A 19121-nucleotide genomic window follows, 5' to 3' on the forward strand; every position below is an offset into this window, starting at 1 on the left:
GAGACAAAAGCTACCACATTTATTGCCATGCTCACAAAAATATTTTGGACCAAAGAGCTTAGGCATACCAGAATAAGGGATTATTACGACCAAGAGTTTGTCAAAATGAAGGAGGTCTAGTGACTTTGAGAATCGTAATGAGGAAGAACTCCCCCTTGCCACAAGTAACTAGGAAGGAGTTCATGCTTCCCCAAAAAATTTGTTGGGAATGCATTTGGGTTTTAGTCTCCTTAAGCAAATTCAAGTGGATTCTTGAGATTTGGATGCTAGAGTTTAGAATTGGAGAGCCTTAGAGGTTTGGGTATGGCTTGGGAATTGGATGATTGTGCGTTTGATGATAGTTCTTGAACTAGAAATAAGGGTTTTGATTGGCGAGGGATTTAGTTGATGGGTTGCCTGTAAATGATGATGAATTTAGTGAGTTATGGTTATTTCAAGAGAGTCATTATCTTTAACAATGAGACATCAACTGAGCCTTTCACTCCAAGAAATACTAAAAAGAAACTAGTCTTGTCGATATCAAGGAAAATAAGGAGGTTTGTACCCGAATTAAATTTGAATATAAAGGACTATATTTTCACTAGGGCCATAATAAAATTAAATAATGTCAATCACGTTAGATTAAATGAATAAATTCATCATTTCTTAATAGTTTAAGCATTTGGGAGAATCAGTAATTTAATATGGTATCAGAACAAGAGATCTTAGGTTTAATCCCCTGTCTCCACCTCACCTCCTATTTAAATTCCCACATATTGGACTCCCACTCAATGGCAACTAAGGTGCCCACATGTGAAAGAGTGTTAAATCAAATGAACAAACCCAATTAAAATTTCTTTAGATTGTGTTTGGATGGCAACATTTGGATTTGGATTTAGGTTTGAAATGCCTTGATTTTAAAAATTCCTTATTTGGGTCATTTTAAACAATGAAGGATTTGAAATTCATTATTTGAAATTTTATGGTTTAGATACCTAGATTTGGGTTTGGATTTGGATTTAAGGTCAATAGAATATATTTTTAATTATTATTTTTTTAATCCTTCTACATTTTAATTTTAGTAACAATTTTAATAAATACATGAGGCAATGAAAATGCCATTGATAATTCAATTGTCAAGATGAAACGTCTAGCCAACTATTGACAACTAAAATGTTCTTTATCAACATAGAGAGAGAACCCAAATGCATGGGTTTTTGCACAAAATATAAAATCTCCAACTAAAAAATTATTCTAAAGTTCTTAATAATTAAAAGTGAGGAACTAGTATCTACAACAATTTCAATTAATGGATCTTTCCTACCCCTTTTTCTTTGGTAAGGCTCAACTGCAGAACTTGTTGATAATGAATGTTGACATGGTTGTTGTACAATGCAAGAATTCACCTCATTTTCTCCTTCCTCAGCCATAACTTCAACAACATCGACCATATGTTCTACACCAATGCCAGTAGCTCTATCCCTCCCACATAAGATCTTAATGTCTTCCCAATTGTCAATAACTATGTTTATATAAGCACCTGCTTTTGCATTTTTCTAAAGTAAAAAATAAATAAATAAATAAAAAGACATGCAATCATGAATTAATATAATTAATCAAAACTATTGAAATCTACTAATTTATAATAAATCAAAACTATTGAAATCTACTCATTTATAATAGCAAATCCCAAAAACCAGAAAATTAATCCCAAACCGTCAATAAAACCCAGCCAAGAGCTCACTCAAAACCCCACCTGCAAACCCAGCTCTAAACACCACCAAAAACCACAAAACATTCCTATAAATTACAGAAAACTCTACCGAAAAACCTCACAGAGACCCTCAAATTATACCAGAAAAATACCTAGAAACAGCCCTAAAACCCACTGAAAAAACCTAGAAAACAAGCCCAGAAGAATCTCCAAAAAATATCTCTGCCTAAACAGAACCAGAAAAATCCCTGTATTACCCCGAAAATCAATCCCAAAATCTACACTCTCAACCCAACAGCAACAACCACAAGAATAGAGAGGAAGCAGTAAAAACAAAGAGAACAAAGCTAATTGGAAACTAACCAAAGGAACAGAGAGGTTTCTCATTCCATTCATCCCATTTCTCAAATCAATGCAATTGCAACTACGAAGGCAACTGATCCAAAAAGCAACTTAAATCTCTTCGACATATACCCGAAGAGAGCCCTTGGGAATCATGTACAGTATAGGCACAAAATTGTAAGAAGTACTTGGTTGCCAGAATACAGGAAAGAAAACCATTTACTTGCAGACATAAACCTCGAAAGTATTGAATGTTCTTTTTGAGTCTTTTAAAAACAGAGCCATATTCAATTAACTTCCAAATATGTGTACTTATATAGCATGTCAATAAGTAAATGTGATTTTTCCAATAATGACACCATTTACATAGCAAAATATACACAATGGAAGCTAATAAAAGCTCACAAATTTATTCTATAAAAGCTAAACAAACTTCATAAGAATTAGTGCAAAGGACAACATATTAAATTATTAATTCAATATAAAAACTCATGAAATGGGAACCATCAATAGGTTCAATTTGTCAAGTGATTGAACTGTGACCTCCAATGAGTGCCACTAACATAAAACAATCAATTCAATAGTACAACCAATAAAGCACTGTGATGAGAAACATAAATAAAAGTCACCCTTCACCACCTTCAACAGTTTCATTAATGAGATGAAGGAATTTAGCCTCATGCTCTTGAATTAATCTCAGAAGTTGAGATTTTTTCTCTCCCCACCTCTTGAAGCATAGGCTAAAACAAAAAGAAAAATATAACAAGTCCTTAAAGAAAGGGAGAAATTAAATCACAGCCACCAAATGCATTTTGATTTCCAAGGGCTCTCTACCATCCAAAGTTAAAAAGGAATTTTCAATTGCACCCAATAAATTATCCTTAGCAGAAATCTGTTATATTTTTTAACATTGCCTCACTCAATGCTTAGAGCAAAAGTACTGCCTACACAACTAGTTGTTGACTTATGACTCCTTTTCTCCATTTCAGTTAAACACAATAATAACAGCATTAACATTCTTCAACAACTTTCTACTTTCCAAGCAGTACAAACCGAAGTAAGAGGGCTTCAAAGATCATAGTATCTTTTGCTTTTTCTTCACAACTCATAGATAGATTGAGGCATTTCATCAAACAAGTAATTTGCATTTCAAACCCACAAATGAAAACAGAAATATAAAATAAAGACAAACCCACATACAAATCGCATAAAATACTATAAAACAAAACCCACAAAAAAAAAAAAATTTAAAAAAATTCAAATGAAACCCAGATAAACCCACAAAAAAATAAAATGAAACCCACAGAAAAACCTGAACAGTTGAGAAATGAAGAGGTTTAAAAGGAAGAGAAGAGTTGAGAGAAACAAACCTGAACAGTGTTGCCACCAGAAAGAAAGAGAAGAAGAAGAAGCTTGTCACGAGTCGAGGAAGAGATAGATAGAGAGGAAGAAGCTTGTCGCGTGCGTGAGAGAATTTCAGAAATTCCACCATGATTGAGGGATTTGAAATCCATAGATTTGGGTTATCAAATTCTGGATGGATTTGGGGCCAAATCCAAATCCGTTTCTTTTAACTTACCCAAACAAAGAATTTGGATTTGGCCCCCTCAAATCCAAATTCAAATTCAAATCCGTGGTATCCAAGCAGACCATTAAGGAACCTGAAACCCAAATGCGTTCCCAGCAAATTTTTTTGGGGAGCATGAACTCCTTCCTAGTTACTCGTGGCAAGGGGGAGTTCTTCCTCATTACGATTCTCAAAGTCTCTAGACCTCCTTCTTCAGTTTGACAAACTCTTGGTCACAATAATCCCTTATTCTGGTATGCCTAAGCTTTTTGATCCAAAATATTTTTGTGATCATGGCAGTAAATGTGGTAGCTTTTGTCTCTCTAGTTCCCACTTGGGTTGGACCGCGGGGGTGATTATGATTATGTAGCTTGTTTTGTTGGGAGGTCAATGGATTTCAAAGCACACCTCTTTCTTAATGGTGATTGCTGAAACTCTACCATCCCTTGCCATTGGTGTCATTACCATGGGGCAACGGTTCCCAAACATTGTTACTGTTGGGACTCCTATATATGTCTAGGGGAGCCTAAATAAAAAATTATTGAGTTTTATGGTCATGGATTTAGATCTTAGATCGATTGGGCTAGATCAATAGGGTTAAACTTATAACTTGTTTGGATGGAGTGGAGAAGAATAGAGAGAGGGAGAGTAAGTTAAATTACTTAATTTAAATGTTTTTTGAGAGAGTGGTTCTAATTACTTCTAACTCATCATTTTAAATCCCTAAATTAGAGAGATTTTGAGAGAGAGAGTAGAGCATATAAATACTTGACCAAATGAATCACTAAATTTACTCTTACCATGTTAACAAAATTACAAATTATGAAAAAGCTAATTATTTATCTTCCCTTACTTAATTTTAAAAACATCCGAACAAAGTGAAAGATAACTGATGATGCCGGAAAACCACCAGTGAGCTACACGATACTCGCACACGAAACAGCACCTGCACAACAACAAGGAGATGACCTACCAGAGAGCACCGGTGTGGTGCCGGCCAAATACCCTTCGAAGGTCAAGTTAGAATTTGCTTTCAACTCTATAGTACTAGAAAGGGGTTGATTATGCGTACCTCGATTTGTGAGAGTATTGGGGCTTTTATAGTAGTTGAGGATTGACCTTTTTTCCTTGGAGTGGAAGTCTTTTCCTTATAGGAATCCTTATGAGCGTAGATTGCAGAATCCTTTCCTTATATGACTCTAATACTGGGCGTGGAATACAAGTAATTTCCTTATTACTCATGCGTGGTGGCCAAGTCATAGTTTTACTTAGAACCGTCAGCCTCAGGGCCGTCAGCCTGCCTTATCCCCTTCAACCATGTTGGCATCAGTTCCTCGCTTCGTTCTACGGATGGCCCAAGAGCTTCGAATTACTGTCCATTAGTCTTGGAGCCTTCAGCTTTTTCCAATTGTCTAATCCCGTCAGTTTAGACCGTAGGATTTTTAGCACGAAGGAAACTGACGGGTTGATTCATAGCTTATTTTTACGTATTAGTTGCCCCCTACTCTATATCTCCGTCAATCCAAACTGACGAGCTATGAAGTTATAGTTTTTGTTGCTGGCTTTCATTTTAGCCAGGAGAGAGAAAATGATACAGTTGGTAATAAATGCTCCAGACACGTGGCGAATTTCAGTTGGCTCTGCTTCTGGACGAGGGCGTCGCTTCGTCTTCCGTGCGTTTCCCTTATATATATATATGGCCCACCTCCCCTCATTTTTCCTATTTCACTTTCACTAATTCCTGGAGAGCAAATCCGTCGCCTATCCTCCGTCAGTACTTCCTTACTATTCGCCTGCATTTCTACCGTCACTTCTTCAACCGTCACGTTTGAGAAACTTGTAAGTTCCCTCTTTTTCCTTTTGCACATGCTTTATTTCTTTTGATTTCTTTAAAGCGAGGTCGTCATCCTAGGTTCTTAGATTACACCCATCACTTGTAGGTAGTCAGATGTCGAGTGACGCGTCGAGTGACCGATCGTCCGCAAGGGAGCGGGCTACGACGAGGTATTTGGTTCAGGTAGTGAGTCTAGGAGCTTTTCCTGGTCGTCAGAGAGAGAAACGCCAGCCCTGACTCCTAACAAGGAGATAAGAAGTCATGGAGACGGTCAGGTTGAGGTAGTAGGTGAGGAGGGTAAAGTTGAGGTGAAAGGAGAGAGGGGTAGTGGCGGAGATGAAGGCGACGAGGAATCTTGTGAAGGGACTTCTGATAGTCCTGGAGGTAATCGCCCCTTCATCCTTCCCAAAGAGTTGGTTGTAAATAAGTTTCATCCAAAAATGACTGAAAATTTTTTTAAAGAGTTGCGCGTTCGTTTCCAAATTCCAAACCATATTCCCATCCATCTCCCTAGGGAAGGTGAAAAATGTTATACGGGAAGAACTGCAGACGTTGGTATGTATGATGCCATGTTTGCTGTAGGGCTCAGATTACCCCTAACGGCCTTACACCGTCAGTTGGCTGACTTTTTCGGTTTATCCGTCAGCCAGATTGCTCCAAATTCGTGGAGGATTTTTATAGGTGCCGAGATATTGTGGAGTCGTTTGAGTGGAGGGAATCGTCAGCTTTCCTTGGACGAATTCTTTTACTATTACAGACCTTGGCACCTTTCTTCTTCCAAGGGGATGTACCACTTTACCATCAGGGAAAAGGACTTGAGATTGGTGTCTGAGATGCCGGATTCTAATAGAACCTGGAAGAGTAGGTTCTTTTTCGTTAAAGGGATGGACTGGGTGTGCCGTCAGGAAGAATGGGAGACGATACCCCATGGTTATTTTGACAATACTTGGGTGTTTGTAAAGGAATTAGGTTTTAGCCGTCAGCTTTTATACCCGTCAGTTTTTGCAAGTAATATTTTATCTATTTTTCAATGGTTCTAACGTCGTCAACTTGTTTGTATTTTTCAGCCCTCATTCGCCCCTCCATAACCGACAAGCAAGAAGATTTTATCCGTTGGGTTTTGGAGATTCCCTTGGAGGAGTAGTCGTGTCGAGACTTAATTACCCTTGATACTCTTCACGCTTATTGCGGGGGTCCTGAACCGACGCCTGAGGCTCGCAGGCTAGAAGAATTCTCCCATCACCGTGTGTACCTTGACCATGTTATTTTCAGCTCTTATTTTTGTGTTGCAGTCAATTTCTCTTATATGTTTCTTTTGCAGAGATGGATGTAACTAAGCAACGGATAAGGGCTGCCACTGTCCGTCTGAAAGAAGAGAAGAAAGCAAAGGGGGAGATGGCATCCTCGTCGACCCCCAAGACCGTCACCAAGGGTTCTTGCAAAAGGAAACCCGACGGGGATGCCAACCGTCCCTTCAAGAAGGCAGCCATTGCTTCTGGGAATGAACCCCCAGAGAAGCCATCTCCCAAGTCAAGTCACGGGGCAGGGAAGGGCGTGATGACTTCTTCTGGTCCTGTCCTGGAGGGGCCCTGCTCCCTACTAACGCACAAGGACTTTGCCGTTGAGGCAGTTGACTCGCTTATAAAGCCGACGGACATAGATCCCTGTGCACTGCTGGGGACGAAGGAGCTAGGGGCATCATCTTTATTTGATCTCACACGGGTAAGCCATCTCCTTTAATTGGCTTTTCTCTTATCTTTATTCTGTTTGATGGCTGATGGTTGTGTCCTCTTCTTAGGCCTTGGTTCATGTAAAGGCGCTTCAAGACCGGTGCGTGGCCAAGGAGGGTGTCCTCACTCGCGTCAGTACTCATAACTCCAATATGCGAAACCAGCAGGCCCAGTATAAAAAGGCTATGCGTCTGCTGAATGTTGAGCTGAAGGAAACAAAACAAAAGTTAGTGGAGGCGGGTTGTCAGCAGGAGCAGCTAGAACAAGAGTTGACGGTCCTTCGCAAGGAGGTGGAGACGGCTAGGGCTGACGCTGTTCAGGAGTTCAAGGAGTCAGAATCTTATATCAATTCCTGTGGCAGGTACTACAGTGTTGGGTTTGACGACTGCCTGCAGCAAGTTGCGTCGGCCTTTCCTGACTTGGACATGTCCAGGATTACTATAGATGGACTCCCACCAGTTACGCCTGCTAACGACACCGTCACTGTTGAAGGTGACGACTTTGTGGATCTTCCTCAAGGCGACGGTGTCATTCTAGCTCAGCCTACTGCGAACCCTCCCGTCACTATTCCTGATCCTTTAGTGGAAGTTCTAGACGCAGACGAGCCTCCTGTGCAAAAGGAGTAATCAAGGCTTTAAGTGACGCTCCTCCTTCCTCGCCAATGTATTTTATTGCAACAATTATATTTTATTTTGCAACAGTTGTATTTTACAATATTTTTAAGTGCCCTCTTGGTCTTTGGGGTTTAATTTACTCTTGCTTATGATATCCGTTGCTTTCTGAACATGTGTGTATGGCTACTTTGTCTGTGTGCTGTAGTTTCTTGCTAAATTTATTTTCTTAGCTGCAAGCTAAGGTCGTCAGCCTTGATATGGGTTCAAATTTAATGTGATTATGACTCTGTCAGCTTAATAAAGCCGTTGTCCTCTTACTAGGGGATTTTTAGCCGTTCCTTTATTTTTTGAAGTTTAATGTTGGGCTTATTTTGTTTCAAGGGTATGTTGTGCCCGTCGGCTTCTTGCACTAGACATCCCCTATTTTGAGACCGTCACTTTACTGGGTCCGTTATTTTTGGGGAGTCCGCTATATGGACTTAGTTTTTCAGCTTTGCCCACATTATGGACTTAGTGGAATGACTCTTGTTGAGACCGTCATTTTCATGAGCCCGTCTCTGTCAATGAGTCCGTCACTTGGACTTTTAATTTTATGGCTTTGTTCTAGTTATTAACTTGACGGAGCCACTTTGTCGAGATCGTCTCTTTCAGGAGCCCGTCTCTTTTGATGAGTCCATCACTTGGACTTTTAATTTTATGGCTTTGTTCTAGTTATGAACTTGACGAAGCCACTTTGTCGAGATCGTCTCTTTCAAGAGCCCGTCTCTTTTGATGAGTTCGTCACTTGTCCGTTTTGTGGACTTGGCCAATACATCAGTCTTTTACTAGACCGTCAAAAGTATATAGCTTTGTCCACTTTGTGGACTTGGCCAACTTTTCAGTCTTTTATTAGACCGTCAGCCTTATTGCCTCGTTCGTTTTGTAAGTAGAAACTTTAGTTATTCTGAATAAACTCCTCTTATTGCCATGCATTTTATATAAAAAGTAGTTTCGAAACAGAAAACCTGCCCATTGGGCTTATTGTAGCAAAAACTAAAGTAAAAGAAAACCTGCCCATTGGGCTTATTGTAGCCAAAACTAAAGTAAAAAATAAATCTGAGGAGTATAACTGAAATTTATTGCGGTAAACTATAAATAACGGGGGGTGTTGTCCTTCACGTCGCCATAATTACTGGTAGTATTTTCGTAAGTGTTTAGCATTCCAAGGATGTGGCAACTTCCGTCCGTCTAACGTCTCTAGGTGGTAGGTGCCCTTTCTTTGCCATGTCGTGACTCAGTATGGTCCCTCCTAGTTTGGGCCAAGTTTTCCCTGAACCGGGTCTCTTGCTGCACCCATGACTTTCCTTAAAACAAGGTCTCCAATCTGGAAGTCTCTGTGTTTGACTCGGGAGTTGTAGTGTTTGGTCATTCGGTCCTGGTACCGTGTGAGCCTTTGTTCTGCCGCTGTCCTAACTTCATCTACCAGATCAAACTGTAGACGCATGGCCTCGTCGTTTTTTCTTTCATCATGGTTGTGCACTCTGTAGCTCGTGAGGCCGACTTCGGCTAGGATGACTACTTCACTTCCGTATGTTAATCGGAATGGTGTTTCTCCTGTTGGAGTTCTTGTCATAGTTCTGTAGGCCCATAGTATGCTTGGCAACTCTTCTGCCCATATTCCTTTTGCCCCCTCGAGCCGAGTCTTGATAATCTTGAGCAAGAATCGGTTCGTGACTTCGACCTATCCGTTGGCTTGGGGGTGGGCGGGGGAGGAGTAGTGGTTCCGTATCCCTAACTGCGAGCAGAAGTCCCGAAAGGAGTCATTGTCGAATTGCTTTCCATTGTCCGAGACTAGGACTTTAAGGATGCCGAATCTGCATATGATACACCGCCAGACAAAACTCCGTACGTTCTTTTCGGTAATGGTGGCCAAGGCTTCCACTTCCACCCACTTTGTAAAGTAATTGATGCCTACAACTAGAAATTTCAATTGTCGTATTGCCGTAGGAAATGGCCCCATGATGTCCAATCCCCATTGAGCGAACTGTCACGGCACCGCCATTAGGGTAAGTTCTTCAGGTGGTTGTCTGGTGATATTGCTGAATCTTTGACATTTGTCGCACCTTTTCACATAAGCCTCGGCATCTTTCTGCATAGTTGGCCAAAAGTACCCTGTTCGCACTAGCTTGTGCACTGATGATCTCAACCCTGAGTGGTTTCCGCAGACTCCCTAGTGCACCTCTCTCATGACGTAGTCTGCTTCTTCTGGGCCTAAGCATCGTAGGTGGGGTCGAGAGAAACCTCTTTTGTATAAGACGTCTCTTATCAGAACGAACCTTGCTACTTGGACCTTCAGTTTTCTTGCCGCTTCCTTTTCGTCTGGCAATGCGCCACTCTTCAAGTAAGAGATTAATGGCGCGGTCCAATTGCTTTCGGTACCAAGCTCCTGTACCTTGACAGAATTTATAAGTGTAGAGAGCTGAACGAAAGAGAGTACATTATCAAAGGTAGCCATATGCTCGGCTGAAGCGGCCTTGGCTAGTCGGTCAATTCGCTAGTTTTCTCCACGAGGGATCTATATAACTTCGGCCTTCAGCTCAATTTACCCTCTTCCTTACTTGGTCCAGATACTTCTTCATTTTTTTGCCTTTACACTCGTAGTCCCCATTTATCTGGTTGGTCACGACTTGAGAGTCGCAGTAAATAACCACGTTCTCGGCTCCTGCAGCTTTGGCGAGGTCAAGCCCTGCTACCAAAGCTTCATATTCCGCCTCATTATTGGTGGTGGGGAACTCAAGACGGACCATACACTCAATTATGTCTCCTTCGGGTGACTGTAGTACAACGCCTGCTCCCCCGACCTCCTGTTGGAGGATCTGTCCACATGTATGCTCCATTGGGGAGATTCTTCTGCCCCCCTGTCCCCGCCATTTGTGAACTCAGCTATGAAATCTGCAACGATCTGTCCTTTCATGGCGGTTCGCGAGCGATACTGGATGTCAAACTCGCTTAACTCTATAGCCCACAGGGCTAGTCGTCCAGCAGCTTCAGGGCTACTCATCGCCCATCACAAAGGCTTGTCAGTTAGGATGACCATCGTGTGGGCTTGAAAGTATGGCTTGAGTTTGCGCGTTGCCGTAACTAGCGCAAATGCAAGCTTTTCCATGGGCAGATATCTTTCTTCGGCTTCGCATAATGCCCAGCTAGTGTAATAGACTAGCTTCTGTACTCTGTCTTCTTCTTTTATCAAGGCAGCGCTGACGGCGACTGGGGAGATAGCAAGATAGAGAAAAATTTCTTCACCTGGCTGCGAGGGACTCAGCAGTGGTGGGGAGGAGAGATAGATTTTTAATTCTTCGAACTTTTGTTGGCATTCGGTAGTCTACTCGAAAGATCTCTTTAGTGTACGAAAGAAGGGCAAGCACTTGTCTGTTGCCCTTGATACAAACCTATTTAGTGCTGCTATTTTGCCATTGAGGCTTTACATTTTCTTCACATTTTTTGGTGGTGCCATCTCTACTATAGCCTAGATTTTATCCGGGTTGGCTTCGATGCCCCTCTGCGACACCATGAACCCTAGGAACTTTCCTGCCGTTACCCCGAATGCTCATTTTCCCGGATTAAGCTTCATGTTGTAGGTCCACAAAATGTTGAACGTCTCCTCGAGGTCCTTCAGGTGATCTTCCTCCCTTCGGCTTTTCACCAGCATATCGTCAACGTAGGCTTGAACATTCCTCCTAATCTGCTATGCGAACATCTTATTCATGAGCCTTTGATACGTCGCGCTCACGTTTTTTAGACCAAACGGCATTATTTTGTAACAGAAGAGGCCTTGGCTAGTTACGAATGAGGTTTTCTCTTGATCGGCTTCATGCATCCGGATTTGGTTGTATCCGGAGAAAGCATCCATAAAACTTAGTAGCTGGTGTTGCGTTGTAGAGTCTACTAGAGTGTCGACCCTTGGGAGGGAGTAGTTGTCCTTTAGGCATGCTTTATTTAGGTCGGTGAAGTCTACGCACATCCTCCACTTCCCGCTAGCCTTCCTGACCATTACTACGTTCATTAGCCAATCGGGGTAGTAAACTTCCCTAATAAAGTTCGCCTCTTGTAGCTTGTGGACTTCTTCAACTATGGCCCGGTCTTTTTCTGGGGCAAACACCCGCTTCTTCTGTCGAACGGGTGGAAAGGAAAGCCACACATTCAGCCTATGCACCATGACTGAAGGGTCTATTCCGGGCATGTCCTCGTGACTCCAAGCGAACACATCCCGATTCTTCTTAAGGAAAGCTGTAAGTTCTTGTCGGACCGCGGGAGTGGCAAGGGTTCCAATTTTTTTTGTCCGATCAGGCACGGAGTCATCAAGAAGAATTTCTTCGAGTCGCTCTACGGGCTCCGTCATACTCCGATGTTCTTCTATGCTCATGGCCTGGAGATGGTCTTCCATTTCCATCATGGCCACGTAGCACTCGCGTGCAGCTACTTGGTTCCCGCATAGTTCTCCTACTCCATGATCGGTAGGGAATTTAATCATCAAATGGTAAGTCGAGGTCGCTGCCTTCCAAGAATTGAGGGTAGGTCGCCCCAGGATGGCTTTGTAGGCAGACGAACAGTCTACCACGAGGAACGTCACGTCTTTGGTGATCTGCTGAGGATAGTCGCCTACCGTCATTGGCAGGGTGATCGTACCTAAGGGGAAGACCCTTGTTCCTCCGAAGCCGACAAGAGGGGCATTCTTTGGAATCAATTGCTCTCTGCCGGTTCTCATTTGCTGGAACGCTGGGTAATACAAGGTGTATGCCGAGCTCCTATTGTCGACCAGCACCTGGTGCAAGTTGTAGTCCCCCACTCGTAGACTAACGACTAGTGCATCGTTGTGCGGATGGTGAAGGCGTCGCACATCCTCCTCTGAGAACCCGATGATGGGACTTTCTCCCCGTGTTGTTTTTGGTACTAGGCCTGTTAGTTGGACATTTTGGACAATCCTGAGGCACGTTTTTCGAGCCTTTTTGGATGACCCAGTAGTCGTTTCTCCTACAATCATTCTTATGTCACCAATGGGAGGTCGGGGACAGTCGTTATCCCGTCGCTGGGGCTACTCTTAAGGTGATGGATCCATTCTTTCCTTGCTCACAAACTTCTGTAATTTTCCTTGTCTTATAAGGGCCTCGATTTACTACTTTAAGTCGTAGCAATCAGCTGTGTCATGACCGTGGTCTCGGTGGAAGCGGCAATATTTGTCTCTAGAGCACCTGCTAGGATCTCCCTTCAGCTTCCCGGGGAAGGTCAGGGTCCCTTCGTCCTTGATTTGCATCAGGACTTGATCTATTGGTGTGGTTAACGGGGTGAAGCTTGTGAACCTTCCTCTTGGGGGCTTGGGATGCCTCTCATCCCTTCGGTCTCTTGGCCTTGGTCTTTTCTGCCCTTGGTCCTGTCGCCCATCTTCCTGTCTTTCTCTCTTTCTCGGTTTTTCCTCTCGAGCCAGCAGTGCGTCTTCAGCATTCATGTATTTGATGGCCTTGTAGAGTACTTCCAACATGGTTTTGGGGTTGTTTTTGTATAGTGAGAACAAGAACTTATCCTTTCGCAGCCCATTTGTGAAAGCTGCTATAAGTATTTTGTCGTCGGCCTCGTCAATCGAGAGCGCTTCCTTATTGAATCGCATTATGTAGGATCTTAACGTCTCGTCCTCTCGCTGCTTGATGCTCATTAGGCATGTCATGGACTTTTTGTACCTGTGCCCCCCAATAAAGTCAGCGTCAGACGGCTAACCCATACCCTCGCAGGGCCTTTCAATGTTGTAGGGAAAGCCCTACACATGATTTCATCTGCTGCCCCTTAGAGGTGCATTAAAGTCTTGAACGTCTCTAGGTGATCCAGAGGGTCTTTCACCCCGTCATAATTGTCTATATGTGGCATGCGAAACTTACGTGGCAGGGGGAAGGAATTGACAGTTGCAATGAACGGTGAATCGGTGCAATTTACCAGATCGTCAAGGTCACTGGATACCCATCCTCTAAGGGCGTTCATCATGACCTCTATTTGCTCCTTTATCACCTGTATCTCCGTGGCAACGTGTGGTTGAGTCGTATCTGTGAGGGATGGCATACTTAGATTTTGTCGCTCTGCTCTGCTCAGAGCGTTACTGCCTTCTGGCCCTTCTCTTTCTCCTTTATCAGCACTGGTGCCTTCTTGGTCTTGTGCTTAAGTGTCGCGACTTGTATTTTTCTAGCGTAACTGTTCCTCCAAGTTGTTGTTTTGCTTGGTGAGGCGTTCCATAGCTGTAGTGAGGGGTCCGCACCTGGCTCTCGAGTGCAGTTGGGAGTGGTTCATCTTCTGGACTGTTGTTAGTGGTTGCCACTGAGCGAGTAAGCACCATGCAACTCTTTCATCCGGGAAGCGATAATATGGCTTACAAGTCGTAACAAACGATGCTCTCTCTCACATTTCCCACAGACGGCGCCAACTGATGATGCCGGAAAACCACCAGTGAGCTACACGATACTCGCACACGAAACAGCACCTGCATAACAACAAGGAGATGACCTACCAAAGAACACCGGTGTGGTGCCGGCCAAATACCCTCAGAAGGTCAAGTTAGAATTTGCTTTCAACTCTAGAGTGCTAGAAAGGGGTTGATTATGCGTATCTCGATTTGTGAGGATATTGGAGCTTTTATAGTAGTTGAGGATTGACCTTTTTTCCTTGGAGTGGAAGTCTTTTCCTTATAGGAATCCTTATGAGCGTAGATTGCAGAATCCTTTCCTTATAGGACTCTAATACTGGGCGTGGAATACAAGTAATTTCCTTATTACTCATGCGTGGTGGCCAAGTCATGGTTTTACTTAGAACCGTCGGCCTCAGGGCCGTCAGCTTGCCTTATCCCCTTCAGCCATGTTGGCGTCAGTTCCTCGCTACGTTCTACGAATGGCCCAAGAGCTTCGAATTACCGTCCATTAGTCTTGGAGCCTTCAGCTTTTTCCAGTTGTCTAATCCCGTCAGTTTAGACTGTAGGATTTTTAGCACGTGGGAAATTGACGGGTTGATTCATAGCTTATTTTTACGTATCAATAACTATTTCCCACTGCTCTCCTCCCTCACTACTCCCTCTACTTTCCATTCCCTTCAAACATAGCATTAGTTTGGAATAAACCTTCTTAACCCGACTCTTGGCCCACCCAATTTGTGCTTTGGTTGATTTCCCTCCATTCCACCACCGCTTATTATTCTTTAATTATCTTTGCATGTTCCAAATTCCAATCGATTGCCCAAATTTTATTAGATGACAGGAACCTTCTATTGTTGCTTGATTGACTTTCATGAGTGGAAGTTGTCCAAACATTGGAATGTTTGTCTCACCTCACACCTTGATGAAGCTGCAATCCCAATTACACCTGTTGTTAAATGAATTGTGTTTTTATATCGTGTATATTATGGCATCATGTGGTAAACAGTATTTGTCTTTTTAGTAATTATTATCTGCTATTTTTTTTTTATAATTTTTTTTTTATTAGAGATATTCTCTTCTGCTTGTATCAATTTAATCTATTTTCTTTTTAAATGGAGTCAGTGTTGCCTTAAATTCCTATTAAAAAAATTGTTGCCTTAAATTGAAAACTATGAGGTGAAAATTGCTACCATGTCTCACAATTTCCTACCAATTCCTTATTTTCTATGACATGGCAACCAAGGCCACATTATTGTTTCTTTTCTTAATGAATCAAGACTTTAGTAAAAAATGAATTACACACTACAACAAGCTTCCTTCCTAATAACATCATCAAAATAGGAAGGACAACCATTCAACACAAGAGTCAAAAACAGGAAAGATACATTCTTGTTGTCATGGCATGACACCTCACAATTTACCATGTATACAAAAATTTTCATAACTTCTTTACAGTTAGTTAAGGTGGCAAATTGTTATTAATATTCACATTATTTCACCACTGATGCTATTTTATTGTATATCAATAACTTGAAACCTTTTCGGTTATGAAAAATTTGTAAAGAAAAAAAAAAAAAAGTGTCTCTAGACTTATTGATTAGGAAGGCTAGTTATCTAGCCGAATGTACCATGTCAACAAAATTATTTAATCTTGTCAATGAAAAAAAAATTGATTAAAAACAAGGATGAAGTCACGAAAGCAAGATTTTATCTTTGAGAGGCAAAAAAAATATATGAACCAAATTTTTTTGACCATTTATGAATAATAAATATACCAAAATTTAAAACAAAACTAATAAAAGAAAATCAAAACTACATCAGTTAGTATAATTATGTTTTTTTTTAAAAAAATTGTTCGAACAATTTCATTTTCAATGTACAAAACAAAGAGTTTGTTAAAAAATATCTTCTATTTTGTTGAAAAATCTAGTTTTGACAATATTCATTACTAATAATTGCACACTATACTTATAAAAAAAAAAAATTGCATACTATATAGTTTCGGTATAACCAGAAGAATAAGTATAACTATACACAAATAAGTTGATAGGTTATTGCTTTATCCTAATCCATCTCACTAAATTGATAATTTATGGTTCGTTTAAATTGAGGGAGAGCAGAGTAGATTTAGCACAAAATTAACTTATTTTTAGTCAATTCTACTTTACTCTCCCTCCATCCAAACAGGTCATTAACTCTTCTAATTGAGAGTCATAAGTTCTTTACACTCGAAGAAAATCACCAAACGCCACCATTTTAGTCACACCTATTGTTATTTGAATGAAAAAAAAAATGTCAAACACTTAACACTAAAACAATGAAACCAATAAAGCGTGGAAATTATTATTATTATTATTATTGAGAGGGGGAGAGGTGATTATTTTATTTTTGGTTTCTTTGACCCTACTTTCAATGATATATATATTGATGATCAACTTTCAATGATTTTTTCTTAGGAGGAGAGGCCATGTATAATTTTTGGACCGAAACTTCTAAACTTTATTATAAATTTATATGTAGCATTAAAAAATATTATAAAATTTCGAGGGCCATAGCTCCCTTTCCCTTCAGAAAGCTCCGTCCCTGATTAAAAATCATAAGAAGCACCAACAATTTGTGTCTTTCCATCCACAATTAAGGCCATTTGAAATTAACACAAGACAACCAACTTATTTTAATATAGAGACCTATTTTAATCCGATGTGGAAGACCAAAATGGTACCTATTTTAAATACAAAACAACAGTTTTTGGACAACACATCACCGTTGTCAATTTTTAGATATTACCACATTTGTTTAAACAACTCTTCTGTGTCCCATTAATCTGAACTTTCCCTGTGCCTTGGTCACAATCCACTTTTGTTAAAAAGCAAGCGTTGAGCTCATCACTTCTCCACCAACCCACACCAAGGCAAACTTACCCCCCTCCTCACCCTCCTTTTTAAAACGGGAGTTAAATATAATATTTTTAAACACAGTTGATGAACCCATCACTCGCTAAATGTTGCTAAATTGTGATTGATGTAATGTAAAAACACCTTCAGCCCATCACTCCCATCACTTTGAATGCATATGAGTTCCGACTAATGTGTGTATTAAACCAGCAAGGACTTAAAACACTAACACAAACATTGACCAACCTTGTTCTAGTTCTAGTATTTTAAAAGCATATACTACCAGCCAATGGATTCTTAAGACAATGGCTTATGCCACTACCTTTTGGATACAATTTATTGTTGCTAAAAATTGATTATTACTGAAAAAACTGTAACAAAATAATTTTTAAATGTGTAAATAATACCGTAAAACTCATTTTTAATATTTTTTAATACATAAATAGTACTACTACAGTGCATAAACAGTACATTATGTGAACAGTAATAATTGTCTCTTGCATAATGATTTTACTATTCATGCATTTAAAAAAAAAAAAAAAAAAACTCCGAAACGTGAAATAAAAAACGCAACCGCAACTTTTTGTGTTATCCAAACACATACTTAGTATTCTCATTGTTGATACAGCTAACAAGTACAAACTCTATACGGATTTAAGCTATCAAATTATAATATTCCCTGGTTGAAAATCAAAAGTTTGCCATCCCACCTTGATCTACACAATTTTGTAAGTACGAAAATGAAAAATATTGTATAACTAGACACTTCAACATGGTAGCCCATCTCAAAATTCGTTACTTCTTACTTGGGGATTGCAGAGAGGCCCTCTGGGGAAGAGAACAAGTCCCAATTCCAAGATTTGATCTGGTAATAAATACTACAAAAAAACCAAATCAGGAAATGAGATAACTATCTAGAAATTTTCGTTGGGGATGGAAAGAGATCATCTCACATCCCTAAGACTATCTTCTTCTTTTTTGGATACTATCCCTAAGAAGATTAGATGTGCCCATATTGGATAGGAGGACAAACCCTTTTTTATGAACAATCAAATAAAATTTTAGCAACATTTGTAAAAGCATTAAGCAGAAATTTCGGAAATCCCAGGGAGAAACAGGCAGAAATGGTTCATTTAGAAAAGTATGACTTCCCTTTAGTATTTTTTTTAACTAAAATCTCTTTTTGTTTCAATGGGAAACTGTCACATCACCCATTAACTAAATAAAATGTAGAAATTAAAACCCACAACCACTTGTCAATGTATATTTATAACAACAAGAGATGTCCAATTAAAAAAGTACTGAAAGTAAACCAAATCCCATTTAGAAATACAACTACGTAGATTAATTATCAATAAAAAGGAATCTCAAAGCCTTGTGGTATTTCTCATTGTTATTAATACCGTTTCGGACCCCGTTTCGGTTTGTCCAGTGGAATGAAATATTTCAGTACCGGCCGATTTCGGCGTACCGTTTCAGGGTGTTTCAGAGTTCTTAAAAAATAATTTATATATATTTTTGTTGAACATAAAATTGTCAATTCTAATAAATAAACAACTAAATATCAAATAATACAAATCATTTAGTCTTAACTCTTAAGTCTTAAACATCAATATAACATCAATTTAACATCACACAATAAAAAGATTTACAAGACAATAACTAAATATAAAAAAATACAAGATTTACTCATCCTTCTCATCATCATCCATGAGAGAATGATCAAATTCATCATCAAAAGAACTCCCAAGAACTACCATCACCCATTGGACCTTTACTCTCTCTTTTTTTCTTTTTCTTTTTTTCTTTTTTTTTAATAATAGGCCAAATCCGGTACCGGCTGGAATTTGCATCTCGGCCGGAATTGGCCGGAATTGACCGGAATGGCCCGGAACGGGCCGGAATTTGACCCGAGGTGAAACGTGGGGTATTCCGGTACCGGTTTGCATACCGGTACGAAAAATTCCGGCCGTTCCGGCCGGACCAGAACGGAATCAATAACAATGGTATTTCTGAGACTGAA

General features: G+C 40.4%; 1 protein-coding gene and 1 long non-coding RNA gene across 2 annotated transcripts; both read right to left on the reverse strand.

Moving 5' to 3' along the window:
* Positions 1 to 1081: 1081 nt before the first annotated feature.
* LOC112034547 (uncharacterized) lies at positions 1082 to 4149 on the reverse strand. The gene is made up of 2 exons (XR_010627950.1): positions 3406 to 4149; positions 1082 to 1535 (listed from the first exon to the last, which is right to left on the reverse strand). It is a non-coding gene; the product is annotated as an uncharacterized LOC112034547 (long non-coding RNA).
* A 7355-nt stretch (positions 4150 to 11504) lies between these two features.
* On the reverse strand, positions 11505 to 12800 carry LOC112034548 (uncharacterized). The gene has a single exon (XM_024067361.2). It carries the CDS (start codon positions 12798 to 12800, stop codon positions 11505 to 11507), a length of 1296 nt encoding a protein of 431 aa, XP_023923129.2.
* Positions 12801 to 19121: the final 6321 nt, after the last annotated feature.

The sequence above is a fragment of the Quercus suber genome, unplaced genomic scaffold, assembly GCF_002906115.3.
Source record: "Quercus suber isolate HL8 unplaced genomic scaffold, Cork oak 2.0 scaffold_36, whole genome shotgun sequence".
Lineage (NCBI taxonomy): Eukaryota > Viridiplantae > Streptophyta > Magnoliopsida > Fagales > Fagaceae > Quercus > Quercus suber.

Coding starts and splice junctions, on each gene's coding strand:
- LOC112034548 (XM_024067361.2), bottom strand. CDS start 12,800: ATGATTGTAGGAGAAACGACTACTGGGTCATCCAAAAAGGCTCGAAAA.